The sequence below is a fragment of the Neolamprologus multifasciatus genome, chromosome 12, assembly GCF_963576455.1.
Source record: "Neolamprologus multifasciatus chromosome 12, fNeoMul1.2, whole genome shotgun sequence".
Classification (NCBI taxonomy): Eukaryota; Metazoa; Chordata; class Actinopteri; order Cichliformes; family Cichlidae; genus Neolamprologus; species Neolamprologus multifasciatus.
In genome coordinates this window covers 22,754,969-22,774,761 of record NC_140450.1, presented here as the reverse complement: position 1 = coordinate 22,774,761, position 19,793 = coordinate 22,754,969, and the positions used below count along the sequence as shown (strand labels likewise).

The 19,793-nt window shown below is 42.0% G+C and overlaps 1 protein-coding gene across 4 annotated transcripts in view; it reads left to right on the top strand.

Moving 5' to 3' along the window:
• Window positions 1-19,793, top strand: part of rtkna (rhotekin a) — a 54,691-nt gene that overhangs the window by 29,347 nt on the left and 5,551 nt on the right. For all 4 annotated transcript variants that reach the window (XM_085181456.1, XM_085181457.1, XM_085181458.1 and 1 more), the window contains exons 2-6: window positions 14,095-14,356; window positions 15,912-15,965; window positions 18,301-18,418; window positions 19,074-19,298; window positions 19,468-19,562. In XM_085181456.1, the coding sequence (XP_085037582.1) occupies window positions 14,095-14,356; window positions 15,912-15,965; window positions 18,301-18,418; window positions 19,074-19,298; window positions 19,468-19,562 (754 nt within the window). The remainder of the gene's footprint in view (window positions 1-14,094; window positions 14,357-15,911; window positions 15,966-18,300; window positions 18,419-19,073; window positions 19,299-19,467; window positions 19,563-19,793) is intronic.

Sequence of the window (19,793 nt, the reverse complement as noted above, 5' to 3'; positions counted from 1 at the left end):
GTTTTTTTTGTTAAAATCACAACTTTTCCAACATCGCTCTTTCTGGGGCCACGATTTTAAACGTGTTGAAGAATACTGAAATAATAAACACTGTATGTACCAAAGTAAACAGTGATTGGCAGTAAGTAGAAGTTTACAAATGATCATAAGATTGTGCTACAAGTCCATAACTGGTAGGCGTTCGGCCATGGGAACAGTTATTATTAAAATAACAACATTTCCCAAGGGCTCAATGACCTGTTCATTAGTAAAAGCAATACATCAGTTGATTTTATTTGGGGTTTTTTTTGTATAATGATACTGTGTGTACTATTACTAGGGCTGGCAACTCAATTTATTATTGTGGCAGCACAGTGGCATCACCCAGCCTCTCAGAGTGAGAGAAACATGACAACTGTGAGACTGACTGCAGTAATGACTTACTTCTCCCAGTCATCAACCTTTCCCTTCACTTGTGAACAAATCTTTCCTGAATGGCTTGAGTTGGCAGGACAGAATTAGCCACACTTACAAACTTAACATGGGCTTTGAGAATGCCCTCACACGTGAATGTTTTCACATCTCTCTAAAAAAAAAGACTGGTGTGGACTCCATGCCATACACAGTATATATATATTTATATAATTTCTGTTTTAGTTCACCATGCTTTCCACACAGACTAAGCCACAGGGAAAATAAAATAACAGATGGAGTATAAGTACCAAAAAAGCTTTTCTCAGTATACTATACTTTAAGTACAGAGAGCCTGAGTGTGCCTGACAGGCACACACAGACTGGTAAGACCACTTGATGTCAATGTATGGATCAACAAAACAGAGGCATTGTTCTCTCTTCATGGCCTCACTTTGGTTACATGAAAAGTTGCTTCCTTTTGTCTGTGTGTGTGAGTGAGAGAGAGTGTGTTTAGATTTTCATTTCAAAGGTCACCTGCATCACTCATATCTGAATTGAAAGAACAAGACCGATGTGATCTTTCCACTCTTGACATCCTTCTGTGTGTGTCTGTGCACACGCAGTGCATATAAAGCTCAAAGCAGTATGTGTTCATTTTGTCCTGACTACTGTTACAGCCACAGCCATCTCTGATCATTAGCACCGAAAAGGTCACAGATATGTCAGTTCTTCCTTAGTGAGACCACGTGGCACCGTCAATGCACAGAGTTCATGCTGATTGTTTCATTATTGTTATTAATGTCGTTAATCTTTTATGGATGTTGCTATTTGGTGTACAGTTTTATATGCTGATCTTAAACAGTTTCTTCTTGCTTTGAAGTGCATATCGTGTTGTGCTTTTCAGCGCCTTTGCTCTTATACAAGGAGGAAAAAATTCAGCATCCTGTGCAATTTCCCTAGCCGAGGAATCTTTGGGCCCTTGTCTTACGATCAATAACCACTTACTGCAGAGGAGCTCTCTGCAGTCAAATCTCTGCCTGTTCACAGCCTTCTATATCTCCCTCTCTCGCTGTCTCTATCGAGATGTGAATCTCCAGTGTCTCTTCTGGTTGTATCTGCCTGCCTTTCCTTTTCCACTTCCCTCCCCAGTCCTCATTCACCTTTGCAGTCACGTGTTATTTCCTTGCTGGCCTGTCTCTAGATTGCTGTGCACCTGCAGTAGAGGTCATTCGGTTTCCAGTGCTGATATTGTCCATTGCTTTTTCGCTATAGGAGGTGAGGCTGCAAGAGAGAAACACAGGGGGGAACTGCAGCTCATTACTCTGTGTACTCCATAGTACGACAGCAGTTGTGGAGTAGTGTGTGTGTGTGTCTGTGTGTGTGTGTGTGTGTGTGTGTGAGAGTAAACCTCTCTCATTGAGCTTCTTGTCCAAGAAATTGTAAGAAAAATGAGCCACTTATACCGTACTCCACCACAATATTGCCTTGCCGCCCACCCAATTATAGATCTTTTAACTCCAACTCATTCATATACACCCTTTCTCTCTCTCCCGGGGTTTCTTACTTTCCCACAGTCTTCTTGCCAGCTTCAGTCCTCCTCTCTGGCTTTCGCATTCTGGCTTCATTGCCCAAACGAACGCTAAACAAAGCAACTTCTAAAACTGGCTCAACGTGCCATGGCAGCGCTCTCTTAGTAAGTTTCATTCCAAATTTAATTGCTTCACAAGTGCCCCAGAATGAAAGAAGAAGAGGCAAACGCAAGAAAATAGATCAGACTAGATTGATCCACAGTGACGTACCCGTGTAGTCTAAGAAACACATTGGAAGGCGTGTATTTTTGTTACACAACAGACAGGTGGTTCAGTGTGATCATGCAGATGAAGTAGATGAGGACAAGTGTGATGGACAATCATAAGTAAGGCAGGTAAACAAAGAGACAGACAATTAAGGAAGGGTGATAACCACACGATGCAGAAAGAGATTGTCAGAGGATTGATGGTCATTGAGGAAAGAGCTAAATCCCAGACAGCTCATCAGACAAGCTCATCAGACAAGTGGATCAGAGTCAGGCTCAATCCACGTCCATCTATCACGTCTGTCTAAGGAAACAGATGCCGATCTGTCAGCCGTTTACACATCCCTACCTGGCAGGCCATCTTCTTCCTGCTACTAGAGGTAAACCAATGGATTTTCATATGCCAATATAATAACAGCTTGTAGCCAATTAATTGATCTTTTTTCCCCCTTAGAGTCTGAGAGAAGCTCGATATTCTGAGCAAACACGGCCTGTCTGTCTTTTATGCAGAGGCAGCATGTTTTCAGTAGAGCAGCAGTTTACTTTCACCATTATAGCTCGCTAATGACATGCCATAACCAGGTATAAATTATGTACCCGAAGGTGCAAAATGGCAGCTTACTGTGTACGGAGCCTCATAGCGAAATGGTGATGCTCACAGATACATGTGCACAGAGGTCACTTAACTAAGTTGAGAACGAGAGGTTGATGATTCATGGGAGAGGACGAGCTTGTCTTATCAGGTTTGTTTGTCTTCTTTTTTCTCTACATCTACGCAGTCAGTCAACTCTTTGGTTATGTTTGCTCAGAGGAATTGCTCTTGTGGTGCTGATGGGACCGCAAAACGAGCACAAGCATACACAATAGATATGTGGAGATCACATGCGATGGATAATCCATCCCATGAGCCTCTGATGAAATGCTAGCACGGCTGTATAGAATCGATAGTAATAATAATATGAAAGATTTAGACTCCCTCGCTCACCAAAAGTAAACACATTCTCCCCATACATCGTGCTGCTCACGAGATATTGCGAGCTACAATGAAATCTTGCAGACATGTCGTGTCTGTGTGCCTCGCACGTGTGACAGAGGATAGAAAATATTGGATTTTGCTCAGCAAGTAATATGGAAAAAGGATGGGCACACATGCTTACTAATTTTGAAATGTCCTGCTACTATCAGCTGTGTAATGTATTTAAATGCATGTATTTGTCTCTCTGTATGAGGGTTTCTGTGGACTGGAGTAGAGCCTCCATAAATACTTTAGCCTTGAGCAGTGAGTGACCCGTGACCTCTGTCTTTTTACAGCTTAACCAGTTCTGATATTTTTAGATATACTGGGCCAATAGCCAAGCATGTTCCCTAAGTGTGAATTATCAAGTTAATGTTTACGTTTCAGTGTTTAAAACCATATTTTACTCTAAACAAGACAGGAAACCTTTCTCAGATGGAGATCTGTGAGCAATTTACAGTTGGAACCAATTGCAGTAGTTACTAAGGAACTTCCATCACTTCTTCTTTAACTTGGATGAATACCAGCACAAGTGGCTGTCCGGTATTTTATCAAAGGTCTTTAAGCAGTGAGCAGCTGTGGCTCATGATGTAGAGCAGGTTGTCCACCGAGTAGTGGTCTGATCACCGGCTCATCATGTGTGTATAAGAATGTGTGACTGTACCTTGCAGCAGCATGCACTCTGTGATGTCAATAAGACTGGAAAAGCACCATATAAATACACTCTGTACATCAGTATTATCAGTGAGCTAAAATATCTGAATTGTCTGTGCACTTTGAGAATAGTGCACCTAACCTTTCCAGATAAATGCCTGCTTATTTTCTGACAGGATGTGAGGACAAATGGGATTCAACGTGAGCACTAATGTAGGAGCCTGGGAAACACAGTACAGCCCGACTTGTGTGTGTGCGTTTCAGCGTGCGTTTACTTCCAGTAGATTTACATGTCAGCAGAAAAAGGCCGTACAATGTTCTGTTCAAGCTAAATAAATTGTCGAATTGTCTGTCTCCTTGTGGATTCTCTCTTTGAAGATAAATGCTTGAGTAAATGACTGAGTTTTTTCGCTACTTTCGTGTGTATGGATGTAAATACGAACGCCACTAGTCTGTTGAAGATGTTCTGTACGGCAGAGATAAGAAGCGCACGCGGACACGCGCGCATTTGCCGCGAGTAATTATGCTCCTCGTGCTCTTGTTCTTTTCGCTTTTCAATCTCGGTTGCCCTTATCCGCCTTCTTGCCTTCCCGACTCATTTTCTCACTGTCTGTCACTAAACTGACACACATTTGTGTGCACACATGCACAGGGAGACTCCATGGGTTAATGTGGACCATTAGAAACCAGAGCAGACTGTAAGTGCTGTAAAGTGGCGCACGGGCAGGCCCGTGGACTGTAAGTGGCTCTCACTTTACATGTGTTTCCCATGACATTGATATGACTTTCATTAATCAAGCCACTGAAACAAATACTGCTTTTACTATCTGTGATACCTCCCTTAGCGTTTGGATCTTGGAGTGTGGCTCTTTCAGAATGCTGTTAATTAAGGATACCTCATAACATAACCTATTTATTTATATATTACAGTAGATAGTAAAGGCAGGTAGATCATAATGCCTATTTTTATCATCTTAAAAGCTAGAGTCAGCCCCTGCACACTGACACATGCACACACAGCTTCCAGCCTCATCTGTCCCCTTTTTTTGGTCATTTCACCCTCAGGGCAAAGAGCCAGGGTCAGTGTAGTGATATCTAGTTCTTCTCTAAGTCAGCTCAGTAATCCAGCAGCTTCATGAATATTATAATGAACTCATTTCAGAGCTCGTGCTCGTCGATAGTGGTTCACGGACACACATACACAAATACGGGAGGACACATTTGTTCTGCCTTGTTAGCACGTCTTCTTCTTTATCTTTCTAGTTTATAAAACCTACGTGGCGAATAAAAAGTATCACCTCCCCTACACCGGATCTCACATGGGCCAGTCGCTTGAGGTTATACACATACACATGCAGGCATATAGTCTAAATAAGTGGAGGGCTAGAAGCATTCACTTTTCAGATTTACCCACATTAGTATGGTCTTGGCCCCGCATGCATAAAACTCTACTGAATCACCCCGTGCGTGTCTGCTGTACAGGAAAGAGAGCGCAAGACAACAGGGGGGAGTGTTTGTCAGGCTTAAATGCTAGTTAGGCCAGCTGAGCTAATTAGCCCAGATTTCCTCGTCCTGATTCAGAGAAGGAAAGCTCTGGATTACTGAGTGTGTATCTCCAAAAATGTGCAAGGCTGTTGAAACTCGAGGGATTTGCAAAAGTCAGCTAATGAGAGCTTCACAATTCAGTTCGAGTGTTTTGATTGGTTTCTAATAGTGAGATAACTAGTCACCCCTCACCCACGCTGAGGATGAAAAGAAGCTTAATGGTATGGGACCCAGCAGGAGGTGCCTCTCTCTTTCAGTAACCTGCTACTGTGACCTCTTGGCCTTCTAAACTCTCCCTTTGTGCCTTTAAGCTGCTCCTCATTTGCCATTTGTCCCAGTGCCCCCCACCTACCCCCAGGTTAATACTCCATCCTGTGACCTCATAAACATTACAGCCGCACAATATTTCCATCTCATGACAGACTGAAGGGCGTCGCAGAAAGGTTGAAAAAACGAAACACCCGATCCAAGTAAATCATGTAATGCTGTTGACCAGACAAAGCAAACGTGAAAAAAGAGGGCAAATATTTTAGCCTGTCAACCTGAAAATGTGAACATCACATCTAGGTCCTGTCCTTGCGCCCTCCTCCTTTTCCCACACCCATCCGGGGTGTGAGGTAATGTGTCATTCTGAGAGCCATCAGTCAGCATAACAAATGTGCACGCACATGCCAGAGTTCTTAGGAGATTCAGATGAATGTTTTTCAAGGGAAAGTGTTGTGTCACCTTCCTCGCTCAGGCCCTTCACAGCCATATATTAGCTTGAGCGCTAAGTGACACAGCCAACTTCCGTTCACAGACTAACACTTCTCTTCAAACCTCAACTTCAGGTGATGGGAAACGAACAGGCTCTGAAAACACGTGAAAAATTCCTGCAGGGTGCGGATTAAAATGTCACGTCGTTCTTTTTTATTTTTTCTTTTGCCTCATGTGGGTCTGTTAAAGGGATTAAATCCCTTTTCCTGTATCACCCCACTTCGATATGTACTGGCAGAGGCCTCTCGTTGAAAGACATCAGAGTGGTCTTTGATCAATTGCTTAAAAAGACCTGCGTCATACCAATTCCTCTTTCCAACCCCCTTTTTTTCTCATTCTCTGCCCGGGTCTTTGGTTTACAGGAAAAGCCAGCTCGGTTAATAATAATGTGTCAACTTAATAGTCAGCGGCTGTTTCAACATGCAGTGCACAACACTTGCTGTGTTGATAAGGTGTCCCTGATGCAGTTACAATTTTTGCTGAGTGTGTGTGCTTTTTTTGTAATTTGTTAACTGCTTCCTGCAGCTGCCAGACAGTTCAGTCAGCCAATTACTATCATTAGGGTTCCTTTGTGACTGTTTGATCGGAAAGAAGGCTGCTTGGTCTGTCCCCTAATTCTCCTAATTCTAAATATGCAGATTGTGTTTTCTTCATTTTATTGAAGCACTACCCAAGAATATGATTATTACCCTAATATTTCTTACAGACGTTTTTTCGTAATGTTTTTGTAGCACTGCTTTTAGATTTGGGTTTATGAATCTAAACGGATTTACAATCCGCTCATTTGTGTCGGGACATGGCATTATTTTGTGTTTTGAATGCGCCCCACTTTGTTCCCTCTGGTCCAGACGAAGTGAAATAGAAGAGAAGCAGGAGGGGGTGCTGCTGTTATTAGTGTTCTTGTGCTGCCGATATTCATAACAAAGTACCCCGCGTGATGAATGTATATCTGTTTTTCCAGCCCGCGGTTATTTACGAGTCTGGTCTGGAAACTGTGTGAGGTTTTTCATAAATCTATACTGTGCAGGCTTGTTACTTACATGCTGAGAGACCACACACACACGCATGCTGTAGATACACTGTCCGACATGCAGGTGCACATATGTATCCAGCTGTTATCACCACCTATATGCTGACTTTTAAATAATGCAAACCCAGGTTTAGTGTGCGCAGCCACGTAAGAGCGGTCGACCTCTAGAGTCTCTATAAATTGCTGAATGATCACTGCTTGGCATACTCTGAGCTCCCTGCACTCTCTTGAACTTCCAAACAAATTTGTTTTATAGCCCAAAATTCACTCCACCGTTGTTCTCCTTAGGGCAGGTTGCCAAAAAACAAGTACACTTGCAAGTACAGAATGCACCGATAGAACAAATACACATTGATGCGCCTGCATTTGGTTCTTTGCATACAAAGCAGGCATATCCCTGCACCTTAAAGCGTGATTTAGGACGCAGGCGTATGGATATCATTTCTTTCTTTAGCACTTTCTTCTCTGGCTCCACCCAGTCTGCGCAGGGACCCAGCTGCAGTATAACATACTGCCTTTGTGTGAGAACAGCTGGCTGCAAAGTCACTTGGACACGGTCTCATACACAGACGCAGTGCTCACGCAGATACGCATGTAGTTTTCCATGCGAGCAGAGATGAAACGGTCTCTGCCGTTTGGCAAATAATTGGATGCATAAGCTTTTGTGGCGATTAAGCTATAAGAGCAACCCCATAACAAATCACCTCTGTGATGACATCAGCATGTTGGCACCTAGACCTGCATACACTGGCGCATTTTGCCTCAAGTGAGGGCCCAGGGAGTGAGTAAGTGTTAAGTGCGTCCTGCCAATGGAACAGGCTTGGACTGCTTTGTAGCCAGCTTCACTGTCATAAAAGCAGCGTACACTCCACCCATTTCTGCTTTTCTATCTTACACGACCAGTGCCAAACCAGTTCCCTTCAGTGTTGTTGTGCTCTGGCTTCTCTGCACCAGCTGGACTGTAGGGATATTGTCTGATGAATGCAGTCATTGTTTTTGAGTGGTTTAGGTTTGGTTTTGGGATTGTTTTTTGGAGGGTTTTTTTTCCTGTCTGCTCCTAATCTTACTCCAGTCTACATGTTATGTAAACAGTCATACATATGTGCATGGAATGCATTTTTCATGTGCACTGGTATTTGTCTGTACACAACTATAACAGTGGAGTCTGCTGTTACTGCCTTCTGGTTCCCTAACATCCCAACACACTTCCTTTTATGCATTTATCCACAGTCTAACCATTCTGCTTCCTCAATTTTTTAAACTCCTTTCTCCATATGTCTGTATCCTTCTCATTTTTCATTCTCTCAACTGATTTGCTATTGATTTTTTTTTTTTACTTCTCTTCATTCATCTCTTACTTTTTTCTTCTTTTTTTAACCCTGTCAGCTCTCTCCATCCTTAGCATAGCTTACAGCCTTGTTCTGGGTGTGGGAGAGGAAGAGGGTAAGCAAGAGGGAAAGTAGCGGAAGAGGGTGGAGAGGAAGGCGAGGCACATAGTTGTGGCTGGCTAATTGAAAGCCAGCAGTTTGGTCAGTAAAGTCCCAACGTATGGGAGTGGTCAGGAATTTGCTAGCCTGGGCTTTGTGTGGATGTGTGTGTGTGTAATAAATCCAGAGCACATTTGTGTCAGTCTGAAAGTCTGTGGCCATAAAGATTGACAGATTGTGTGTGTTTTTGTGAGTGCCTGCGCAAGACCATTTCCCTGTTTTTGTGTGTGTTTCAGTCCTGCTGATGCTATTGTTCACAGTTATCATCATCATCATCATCATCATCATCATCATCATCATCATCATCATCATCATCATCATCATCACCACCACCACCTCTATTAAATCTGCCTCTTTCCCTTTTCTGCTAACCTTTTTTTTCTTTGGCCAGTCAGCTGTGGTGTTCGCTCACAAGGAGTTAAGAGTCAGCAAAGAAAGAAAAGGTGGTATGGTTCAGTGGTCTTAAGAGAAATCATTCTTTGTACTGGTGAAGGATACTCGTTCCATCCCAGTTTACACAATCGCCTTTGTGTACTCTTACAACCTTACAGGGTGAGGCGAGCAGGAGGACAATATTTACTGCTGGTATCATCATTGATTTCTGTGGTATATACTACATGTTTCAGACATCCCACGCTTCACTGTGAACATGCTAGGGATGCAGTAATCTAACAAGACCACAGGGTCCACACTACAGCCACGCTGGCAGCTCTGTGGGTCTGCACGTGGGCAGAGCGGTCACTGAATATTAGCATTAGCGCTCTAACACACTGACGGTTAGATATGCTCAATATATGTGCATGGCGTTTTAGCATAATTAAGCAGAGGGATTCATCCTGTTACCTGTGAACATTCTTCCCGACCTAGTATTAACTGTTCATCCTGCCCTGCGTGACTTTCACCCACAGGCTGTTTGAATTATTATGTAATAACCCTAACCCCTAGGTCTAATCCCACGCTTTAACTAGGGCCGTCTGGCCTGTGTAGAGATAGAGGTTAGAGGTCAAGGGTCAGCGATCTGAACAGGAAAGGCTATTCACACAGAACAGCACATCGTAAACAAACCATTACACACCATCTGCAGCGGCGTCAAATCCCGGAGCAGCGCGTGTGTCTGTGCTTGTTTGTGTAGGTGTGCGTGTTGGTGTCTCTGTGATCACACCCACAGACACGCAAGTGAGGATCAACACAGCCAGACGGGGACAGACAGGTGACAGAAAGTGACCATCTGGTAGCCACTGAGGCATCAAATTACCTTCTGAAAGGTTACATTAGCATTATGCATATACTGTGTGTGCCATAATGACGCTTTTAAATAGTTCCATTATCGAACAATTATCTGCAACCCAGCAGAGTTACAATCTGAGGAAAAACAATTTGTGGTTTAAATGAAATATTTAGACAGGAAGGACGGCCATGAAATTTTCCACAGATGATTTGATGAACCCTGTAAACATCACTGATAACCAAATCTATCTACATAGGGCTAGCAGCAGGTCACACTTTACTCTTGCCTTTATTAAATGTCTTATCATCTGGAGGACAGATTAGCACATTCATGATGAATCCTGTTGTTTTTAACATGGAGAGTGTTTTCCTCTAATACCGCAATCAGATTGATTTCTGTGGTTTTGAGAAAAATGTGTCACCCACTAGAGCCAGCAGCTTTGTGTGGCTGGATACATAATTCTGGTGCGCATATTTATGTCTCCCTTGAGGTAATTTTTAATCACTCTGGTGATTCCCTTGATGTTTTGTCTGGTGTATAACAAGTAAAAATTCCTATTTATGTACTCAGGTTGACTAAATGCTATAACACTAAATGATTTCCCATCTGTTTCAGCTTTGCTTTGCATCAGGCTCTTTGTCTTTTCCTCTCCGCACATCAGCAAATATGAGCGTCTTAAACAGCAAACTTTATGCTTTCTTAGGGTTGTCATGCTGGTAGCATTTAGCCCTGAGCACCACTAAACCTCACAGAGCTTCTAACATTGTTGCTACACATACCTTTACAACATCTAAATGGCCAACCTCTTAATTATGTGATTTTCTTCCTTTAAGCATTAAGCTTTGAAAAGACTCTCATGTCTTCATTCATGTTTGTTCTTTTTTCCCTCTTCACCCCTGCTCATTCACAGAGCTTTCTGCTTAATTACATCTACAGCAGAGTTGTTATATAAACAAGCACCTTTTTCCTCTTGCCAAATCTTTGTCTCTTTAGCTGCCACTTTTGTTTTCCATCAACCCTTCAGTTTTTCGTCATCTTCCTCACCTGGATCCTTTGTACCTAACCATTTAAAAATGTAATCACATTTTTTGTTACTTTTCTTTTCTCAATTCTTGCAGTTCCCCTTCACAGTTTCGTCTCTTCTCCTCTCGTCCTCCACCCACACCTTTCACCCTGTCAACACATATCTCCTCCTTTTGTCTCTGTTCCTCTTTTCTGCTGTTTTCCCCAAGATTCTCCCTGTTTCCTCTGACGGCTCCGCTTCCCGTTTGTGTCTCTGCTTGATACTCAGCATGCCCTGCATCCCTGTCGCCTAACCACCCTTCCTTCATCTTTCTTCATCTTTCTTCTGTCTGTGCTGCCATCATCACAGGCAGTCAGAAATGCCCACTGGTCTAACACCTGCCGCTCTGAACACACAGCGCATGTGAGCTTACGAGGTTGTGTTTGTCCACGCCTCTGCGTATTTATAAAAGATCATGAAAAGAAAATGTCGATTCGTTATGGCATGTGTGTATGTCTGTGTTGTTAAGTGTTGAACTCAGTCTGTTTTTTTGTACCCTACTGACCTGACGTAGAGCCAGACTTCTGGATTAGACGTGGATCTAGGCTGCTTGAATTCTATTCTGAGATCCCCAGAAGGAAAAGCCTGTTAAATTAGCAGCTATAAATACAGGACTTCCTCCCAGCAGGTCACTCTAAGACCTACTGCACCGACCTGGACAATTTCTTTGCTCCCTATGCATGTGTGAGTGTGTGTTTTTATGGGAGTGTATGCATTCTTGAGAGCTGTCCAGGCAAGCTTACGTCTAGTGCTGCATGTGTGGTTTGCGGCATTACTGCTAACAAGGACATTGGCCTTTCACTCCAAATTTCTTTTGTCCTTTTTCTTGCTTTACCCATATAACATAAAAAAGATCCAGTAATTTTATCACTAACTTACTCATTGCCTGCATTCACATATAACCTGTAACCTATGATAAATAAGTGAAATGTCTACATTAGGCATCTCAAGCATCAAGAACACTTGGTATCATGGAAAGTTTGACATAAAATTTCACATTTTACTGAAAATTCTTTTGTTTTTCACATGCATTTTAATGCCATGTATAGTATTGTGCAAATGTCTTGAGACACTCCCTTTTTAAAGTGGTCCTGGGCAATAGTTCCTTCAGCTATTTGTTTATGTTCAATGTTAATATTTTGTTATATCTCTTTATGGGACAACATCGAAGATATGTAAAGTAGTCAGTGTACAGCTTGTATAACAGTGTAAATTTGCTGTCCCCTCTAAATAACTCAGCACGCAGCCGTTATTGCCTAAACCGCTGCAAAGTAAATGCTCATGAAACAGTGCTTGACCTTGAAAATTAAAATTTCCTCTTGTACCTCATAGTCATCCAGTAGATAACTGTTATGTTTATACTGTTGTTATAATTTGATCACCTTGATTTTTCAAGAGTGCTGTAATTGTTTTTGGGGCAGTAAAAGCGTTTATTTAATGATGGGGGCTATTTGTTTAGCCACGTTGTGTTTAACAGTTGCAGTGTAGATTGTGCATGACTCTAGAGTGATCATTATCTCACCGCTGTGCCTGATAGTTCTTCTGTTAGAGTGTTTCTGTGGAGAAATCTCACATTCATCCCTTTTTAATGTGATATCCTGTTACTGTAGCAAGTAAAGAGCAAGTACTGCTGGAGCGCTTGTGACAGACAGTGTTTTTGGTGGTTTCTTCTAGGCAAGGAGTTATTTAATTCATGTATGATTTATAATTTCTAGTATAGCTTTCACCACCATGCAGAAACAATGTGGTCATATCCTAAGAAGCATTGATTTCAGTGCAGCGGTTAATCACACAAAACCTCAGGTTGTAGTGCAGTCCAGCGAGAATCTGCGTCCAAATGTAAACTTTCCCATTCAAATTCATTCCCCTCCTGCTGGCTCTGCTGAACAAAAGTGACTTATTCTTAAAGAAAGAAAGAGAGAGAGAGAGCCAGGTAGAAAGGAGACAGAGCATGTGGAGGACAAGAAAGAAAAGCCGATTGAGGACGGTGGAGTGGAACGGATGGGGTCTAAGAGGAGGTGAATTATAAAAGCTTAAATGAAAAGAATAAAAAATTCATAGGAATCAGACAGAGAGAGAAGATAAATGAGTAATATTGGAGTAGCGGAGAAAGGACGAGGCATTTATCAGGCAGAGAGGGCTCGGAGCATTAGAGGTTATATTTGAGGACAGCGGATTCTTGTTAATGTATCGCCGGAGATGGCGAGTAGACACGCTCTCACACACGTGCTTCAGCAGTCAGGGAGAGGTTGAACACCATCTGCTCAACAACAATAATAATAATAATAATAATAATAATAATAATAATAATAATAATAATAATAATAATAATAATAATAATAATAATAATAATAATAATAATAACAGATTGTTTTCAATTTAAAGATAACCTTACTGTTCTATACTTCATAACTGGAATTTACACAAATGCTTTTGCAGGCAGGGTGGATTAGCATGAACACTTAAGCTTAGTCAAACTTTTCTTTTTCTTGAGCTTCGTTTGATTCCTGCGTTTATTTTTGTGTTTGTGAATACTTGTGAGTACTGTATATCTACATTGTGTTTTCATTTCTGAGCGAAGTTAAAATTTGGGGGTTTATTTTGTTTTTGTTTTTTTACTACACCCATGTGACAGGTTTCTTAAAGCACATTGGCTAGATTTAGTTTGATAGCGCAGTGCTGTTTTTTCTTTAGGAAATCTGTTTGAAATCAGTTTAAAATTGCAAAGTATGCATGTGCACATTTGAGTATCTGGGGGTATCTTCGGGACACATACTTTCAGTGTTTGATGGCTTCATTCTTTATCTCTCAACTTGAGAGTTACCGCTCCGTCTGTGTGAGTGTATGCCAAGTGACTTTGCACTAAATGATTCAACATGGATGTGTCTGCTCAGCAGGGGTGTGGGCTCATTGTTAAGAGGGCTAAAGGCCATGCACACACATACACAAACTAATGCAAAGACTCTTTGCTTGAAGTTGTCATTTCTAACCCTTTTTGTGCCTTTATTTCTCCCAAAACATCATTTTTTTAAATGTATATCAGTGAGAAGTGAATCTATTGTGCACCTCACTTTCAAATGGGTCTTCATTACTCATAAATGCCTGTTGTCCCGCTCTCGTCTTTGCAGGACAGCGACATTCAGAAGAAGATTGATCATGAGATCCGAATGCGTGATGGAGCCTGCAAGCTGCTGGCTGCCTGCTCCCAAAAAGACCAGGCTTTGGAAGCGGCAAAGAGTCTACAGACATGCAGCACTCGTATCATGGCCTACATGTCAGAACTGCAGAGGATGAAGGAGGCTCAGGTCATGCAGAAAGTCACACGCAGATCATCAGATGCAGGGCCGATGGACGACAGGCTCCCATGTAAAGGAAAAGTCGCCATCTCAGGTGAGAAGTAGACAAAAGCGTTTATTTCTGAGAGAAAAGTGATTGGAGAAGGTTCAGGGCAGAAATTTTCCCAGCATTTTGGAAGATTTTGAGAAAGCTTTTAAAGTTATTTTATCATTTAAATGTGGCACTGTTGTTGCCAAGAGACTGTGACCAGCAGTAAAGGGAGGAAATGGATCAAATTTAAGCTTCCTCTTATTGCTGTAATTTAATGCCGAGCGGCTCTCATCAGCCTTTAATAGCGGATGTTTCATTTTTAAATTACGTTGTACTTTCTGACTTGCTGCTGTCCACCACATTGATGAAAGATCACTCTGGAGATCAAGACAGTCAGAACAAATTTTACTGTCATCTTGTCTACTTGTAGAATGCAGTGTAAGTAAACAAAGACATTGTGAAAAGCATTATTGTAATGATTACACATTCACCCAGCAAGCGAATGATCCGTGGTTCAGTCAGGGGATGTGGCACAAATGCCTTTGCAGTTGCATCAGGAAGGGTAAAAAACTGCCAAATCAAGCATGCGGTGCTACCTGCTGTGGTGACCCTTTGTGAATAAGGGAGCAGCCAAAAGAAGCTTATTGAGATTCTTAAGAATAAAAATCCTCCATATTTTTACTCTTAAACTCTGTGACAATAAATCTGCATTATTCCCAGTAAACCGGGGCTTCATGCAGCCCCTCGGTCCATCAGTTCAGTTCTGTCTGGAGCAAGTTATTTTAGCTCCTGTCGCTTTAAGGCTCCCTGCCATAAAATTCCACATTATTCCAACTGGCAGTCCCTCATAAATGGAAGATTTGAACAGCAGGCGAACTTTCTGTGCACGTTTGGAACTGTGAGATGACCGCATTAGCGACATCCTCTTTCTTTTAATTCATTTAGACCCAAAAACTTGTCTGCAGCTGAGCGCTTAGTGCAACCTGAAGTTTGCACTAGTGATTGGTGCCTTGTTTGCGACTTGGTTAATATGAGCATCCGTTGTTATTGCAGGATATTTACAGTCATGTGGCAAAGAAACTCCCATGATTCAGTAGCTTGTGGAATCACTTTTAGCAATCCTATTCTGTGTTATACAGCTGTGTTTTTCCTCCTGACAACACTTCCAAATGAGCTATACCTGTTCAGTCTTTCTCTAATTTTAAGGTTATGAACTTTGACATTTAAGATGTTAACTGTGGCCTGTAGAGTCTGAGATGCAGCTCTTGGGTGTTTTCCAGTTTCTATCATCGTTGCATACTCTGACCTTGGGGTGAATTTGCCTGGGAAGACAGTGGTTGTGTGTTAGCACACACCCGAAGGCTTCAGACCTGCAAACTGTCTAAACTTCTGTTTTCATAGAGGCATCTACACTTGCTGATGGTTAACTAATCATGTGCATTTGATTAGCAGCACCTGAGTGCTACTTATCCTCCTAATTCCTATGAAAGCAGTAAGGCTATACTTTATTTTTCACGGGACTATTGAGGGTCCTGTGAAAGCTTTCTTTTTCACATGACTATAAAGAAAGGCATAATTGGTCCTCTGTCGTCTAATCTTCAGCCTGTTGTCTTTACAGATCTTCGGATCCCTCTCATGTGGAAAGACACGGAGTACTTCAAGAACAAAGGAGGTGAGAAGTCACGTGTGTGTGTGTGAAGAAAGTCATTGATGACTTATGAATGATTTATACTTCCAGTATTTATTAATAATAAGCTTCTGTGGAAAGTAGCCCTCGGTTGTTTCCGTGGTTGTATCTGAAATCCTTGAAATAACGGGGCGGGGAGACGTGAGATTCATTGAGACTCTAGAATGAAAATGACCTTTTATTTCTCGCTTCCGGGTGAAAACGCTTACATGGACGGATTGCGGTGTGACATTTTCTCTGCTCTGTACCCATTTTTACACCCCAGACTCCAGACAGTGTGGCAAAAATCCATCTGTACAAAGTTGCCCTTTCTCACATCCAGCACACAACAGGAGGCTCTGTGTCAGATGAATTCTCAGCACTAGAAATATGCTATTTGCTGCTTTACTCAGTGGGTTGGGTATGGACCACACACTCACTCACTGTGATTTCTCTAGTCAGTGATCTACCCAGTTCTCACATGGGCTCAATCAGACATTAATTACTAGACTACAGTACATACTGGGGGAGTTCACACAGTGAAGGCTGTTTAATTTCCAATTCAACTGATTCATTTAATATTGCCTAGAAACATTCAGGGCTGCAATGCGTGTGCAAAAACAACTTTAGTCGCAGCTGTTAGAGATGATCTTCACAGTCATTGGGAGCTTTGTTGTTTTTTTGGCTTTATCTCTCTATTTTACTCCTGGAAGCACAACTTGACCCACTGTCCTGTCTGGATTGCTTTGCCTCCTGGCTATTACAAAGAATCACGAAGGCAATGAAGCGCTTCATTCTTAGTAGTGATGGGAGAACTGTAAGCCAAAAACAAATAAAATCTGTGGTGCGTTTAAGGATCCACTCTAGTTTTCTGTCTTATGGAATATTCCTGTGAACCTGCTCGTATTAAATTGTCTTCGTGATAAAATTCAATAGAGCGCTGAGAATCTAACAATGGAAATTTTTTTATATGGCCATTTTCTATCCCACCTGCTCTAGATAAATTTAATGTGTGTTAACCTCCATACCGTCATTATAATAGTCTCAGTGCTCAGCCTCTCCCTTGGCAACTCGAATGAATTAATCTGCGTGACCTGTGCATGGAAATGAACTCTTGAGACAGGTAGTAGTCTCTTAACAAAGCTTAATGAGGCTGTAAGTCAAGGTCATTAAGCACACAGAGACATAAACTGAGGCAAGGAGGAGCAAAGTGTGTTCCTTTCTCATTTGTCCAGTCAGATTTTAGTGAGGAGTGTTGATTTCATACTTGGAATAGTAATTGAGCAATGAAGTGTGGGACATTAGGTGTCAATGTGCCGTACACATGGAAGCGTGAGTAGAACATACCAGTACCAGTTATAAAGTGTTTTATGAGGAAGAAATACAAGATTATCCCCAATATGAGGTTGTGGGGTGAAGGTGTGATCGTAGGGTTCTGGGAATCTTGGGAAATTCAAATTTTCCAATCTTTTCTTTAATGTCAAGTCCTTGCTCACCTCTAGACCAATTTCAGTGCTGCTGCTATTTTTAAATTGTTTCGTGTAAGCTCGTTTTGTTCCCAGAGGCACTGGTGCCTCTTCGGTGCACACTGGATCTCCTTCAGTGTGTAAGAGCGGCAACCCATCCACTTTTATTTTATTTTTGAAACGTGGACATCGCTCAGACACCTCAGTGGACACAGCCCTTAAGAATTTGACAAAAAAAAAACACTCATGTGCTACTCTTGAAATAATTCGGCACTTCTTTTCTTACAGAAAACTACTGTTTGGTCTCGCTGACCTTAGGCGATCATTCAAGACAACAAACTGTTCCGTCTCAAAATAGTGGCAACACTGAAATCAGTGTATCAGTGTACAAGAAGGTGACCTTTAAGTGGAGATTGGTCAACTTTTGATTTTTATGGGTAGATTCCTGGAACTTTCTAATCAAACTGCTCGAGAAGAAGAGATTAGGCCTGTCGGCCCCGACTCTGTCTGCACCATCTGTTGTAGTTTCTTTCATAATTTCTCACTGGTGTTATGGAAATGATGGTTTTCTTAGACACAAAGATTTCAGGGTTTATCTATAATCACAGTGAAACCTGCCCTAAAATATAATCTTCACATACACAAAGACTCCTGTAGTTTAGTTTCAAAATACTGTTCAGTATTTCCCAGGAATTCTTAGCACAGCTGACCATTAAACTGAAACCAACAGTTTCATGTTTGCTGCATTGCCATTTTGGCTCTGATTTTTAAAGTGATGCAAGTAAATGAAAGCTGCCGAAGTGTTTCAAAAATGCACTGTTATGTAGAAGTGTTTCCTCTTCTTCTCTTCTGACTTTCTACATTTCCATTCGTAGAGCTTCATCGATGTGCGGTGTTCTGCCTGTTGCAGCTGGGAGAAGAAATCTTTGATACAGACATGGTGATAGTAGACCGGACACTCACCGATATTTGCTTTGACAACACTATCGTATTGTAAGTCACCTGTCAGTCCTATAACCGAACAGCCATATAATCTGTGACCATCACAGAAGACTGTAGTAAAACCAGTAGTTTAATATTGTATTAATATGGTTTTGTAATGTTGTACATCCAAAGTTGAACAATTAGTAAATACACTGTTTGATACACTGTAAGTACCAATGAGAGGGCGATCTATAACACCTGATTGTTAAGCCAATTTTATGTTCGGTATTTAGAATTCAAATAAATTTAGTTGGCAAGTAACTGAAAGTGCAATACAGTACAAACTACAATCGTTTTGCCAGTTCAATTTTATTTATGTAACAGTTGCCTCAAGGTGCTTCATATTGTAGGATTATCCTACAATACCCTAGAGACCTAAAGACCCTACAATAATACAGAGAAAACCCCAATAATCAGATCTCCCCCTACGAGCGAGCACTTGGCAACGGTGGGAAGGAATAACTGCCTTTTAACATGAAGAAACCTCCAGCAGAACCAGGCTCATGAATGCTGTACAACATTTTTGCCCAAAATATTATACAAGAGAGGTATAAAATAGCACACATGAAGCACATAGGTATGTGAAAGTAAGCACTGTACTCGAGTGGATGCACTTAGTTACTCTTTTTAAAGAGATGGTGATGATGAGCATTTTCTCTTGCAGTAGTGAAGCCAGCCCGGGTTTCGAGCTACGGGTTGAGTTGTATAGCTGCTGCTCAGAGGACGACTATTCTGCAGGCAGCACACCAAGGAAACTGGCCAGCAAGCTGAGCTCTTCACTGGGTCGATCAGCTGGGAAGAAACTCCGGGCAGCCATGGACCCTGGACCGTGTAGTCCCGTAAGCAACGGAGGGGGAGCCCCTCTCCTGCTGCCAGTTCCCTCTGTACCGTAAGTTTAGCTTCATATAATATCTGTAGTTTTTATACAAAAACAGAAAATGGATTGGAAATTACTTGTAATTTCAGAGAGCAGATATTTATTGAGACCATTGCTCACTGCAAACATGCATACTCAAACACCAAATTAAATTCTTCTCTTCACTCTTGTGTGTTGACAGGGGCCCGAAGTACCACCTCTTAGCCCACACCACACTGTCACTGTCACACGTCCAGGACAGCTTTCGCACGCATGACCTCATCATTTCAGGCAACGGTGAGTGGCAGCCACCATCAATCTGTGTCGTCGCCATCTTTCTGCTTCCTCTGCCAAATCGGCCATCTGTCTATTTTTCGTCTTTCTCTCACTCGTCACCGCTTCACTTCTTCGCCCGGCATTCTGATCATTTCCTTTACACCAGCATATGGCGCAGCTATGCCTCCTCCCTCCTCTTTTCCTCCTCTGTCCTCCCACTTTCTCTGACAGGCAGCCATTGTCAAGGTCACA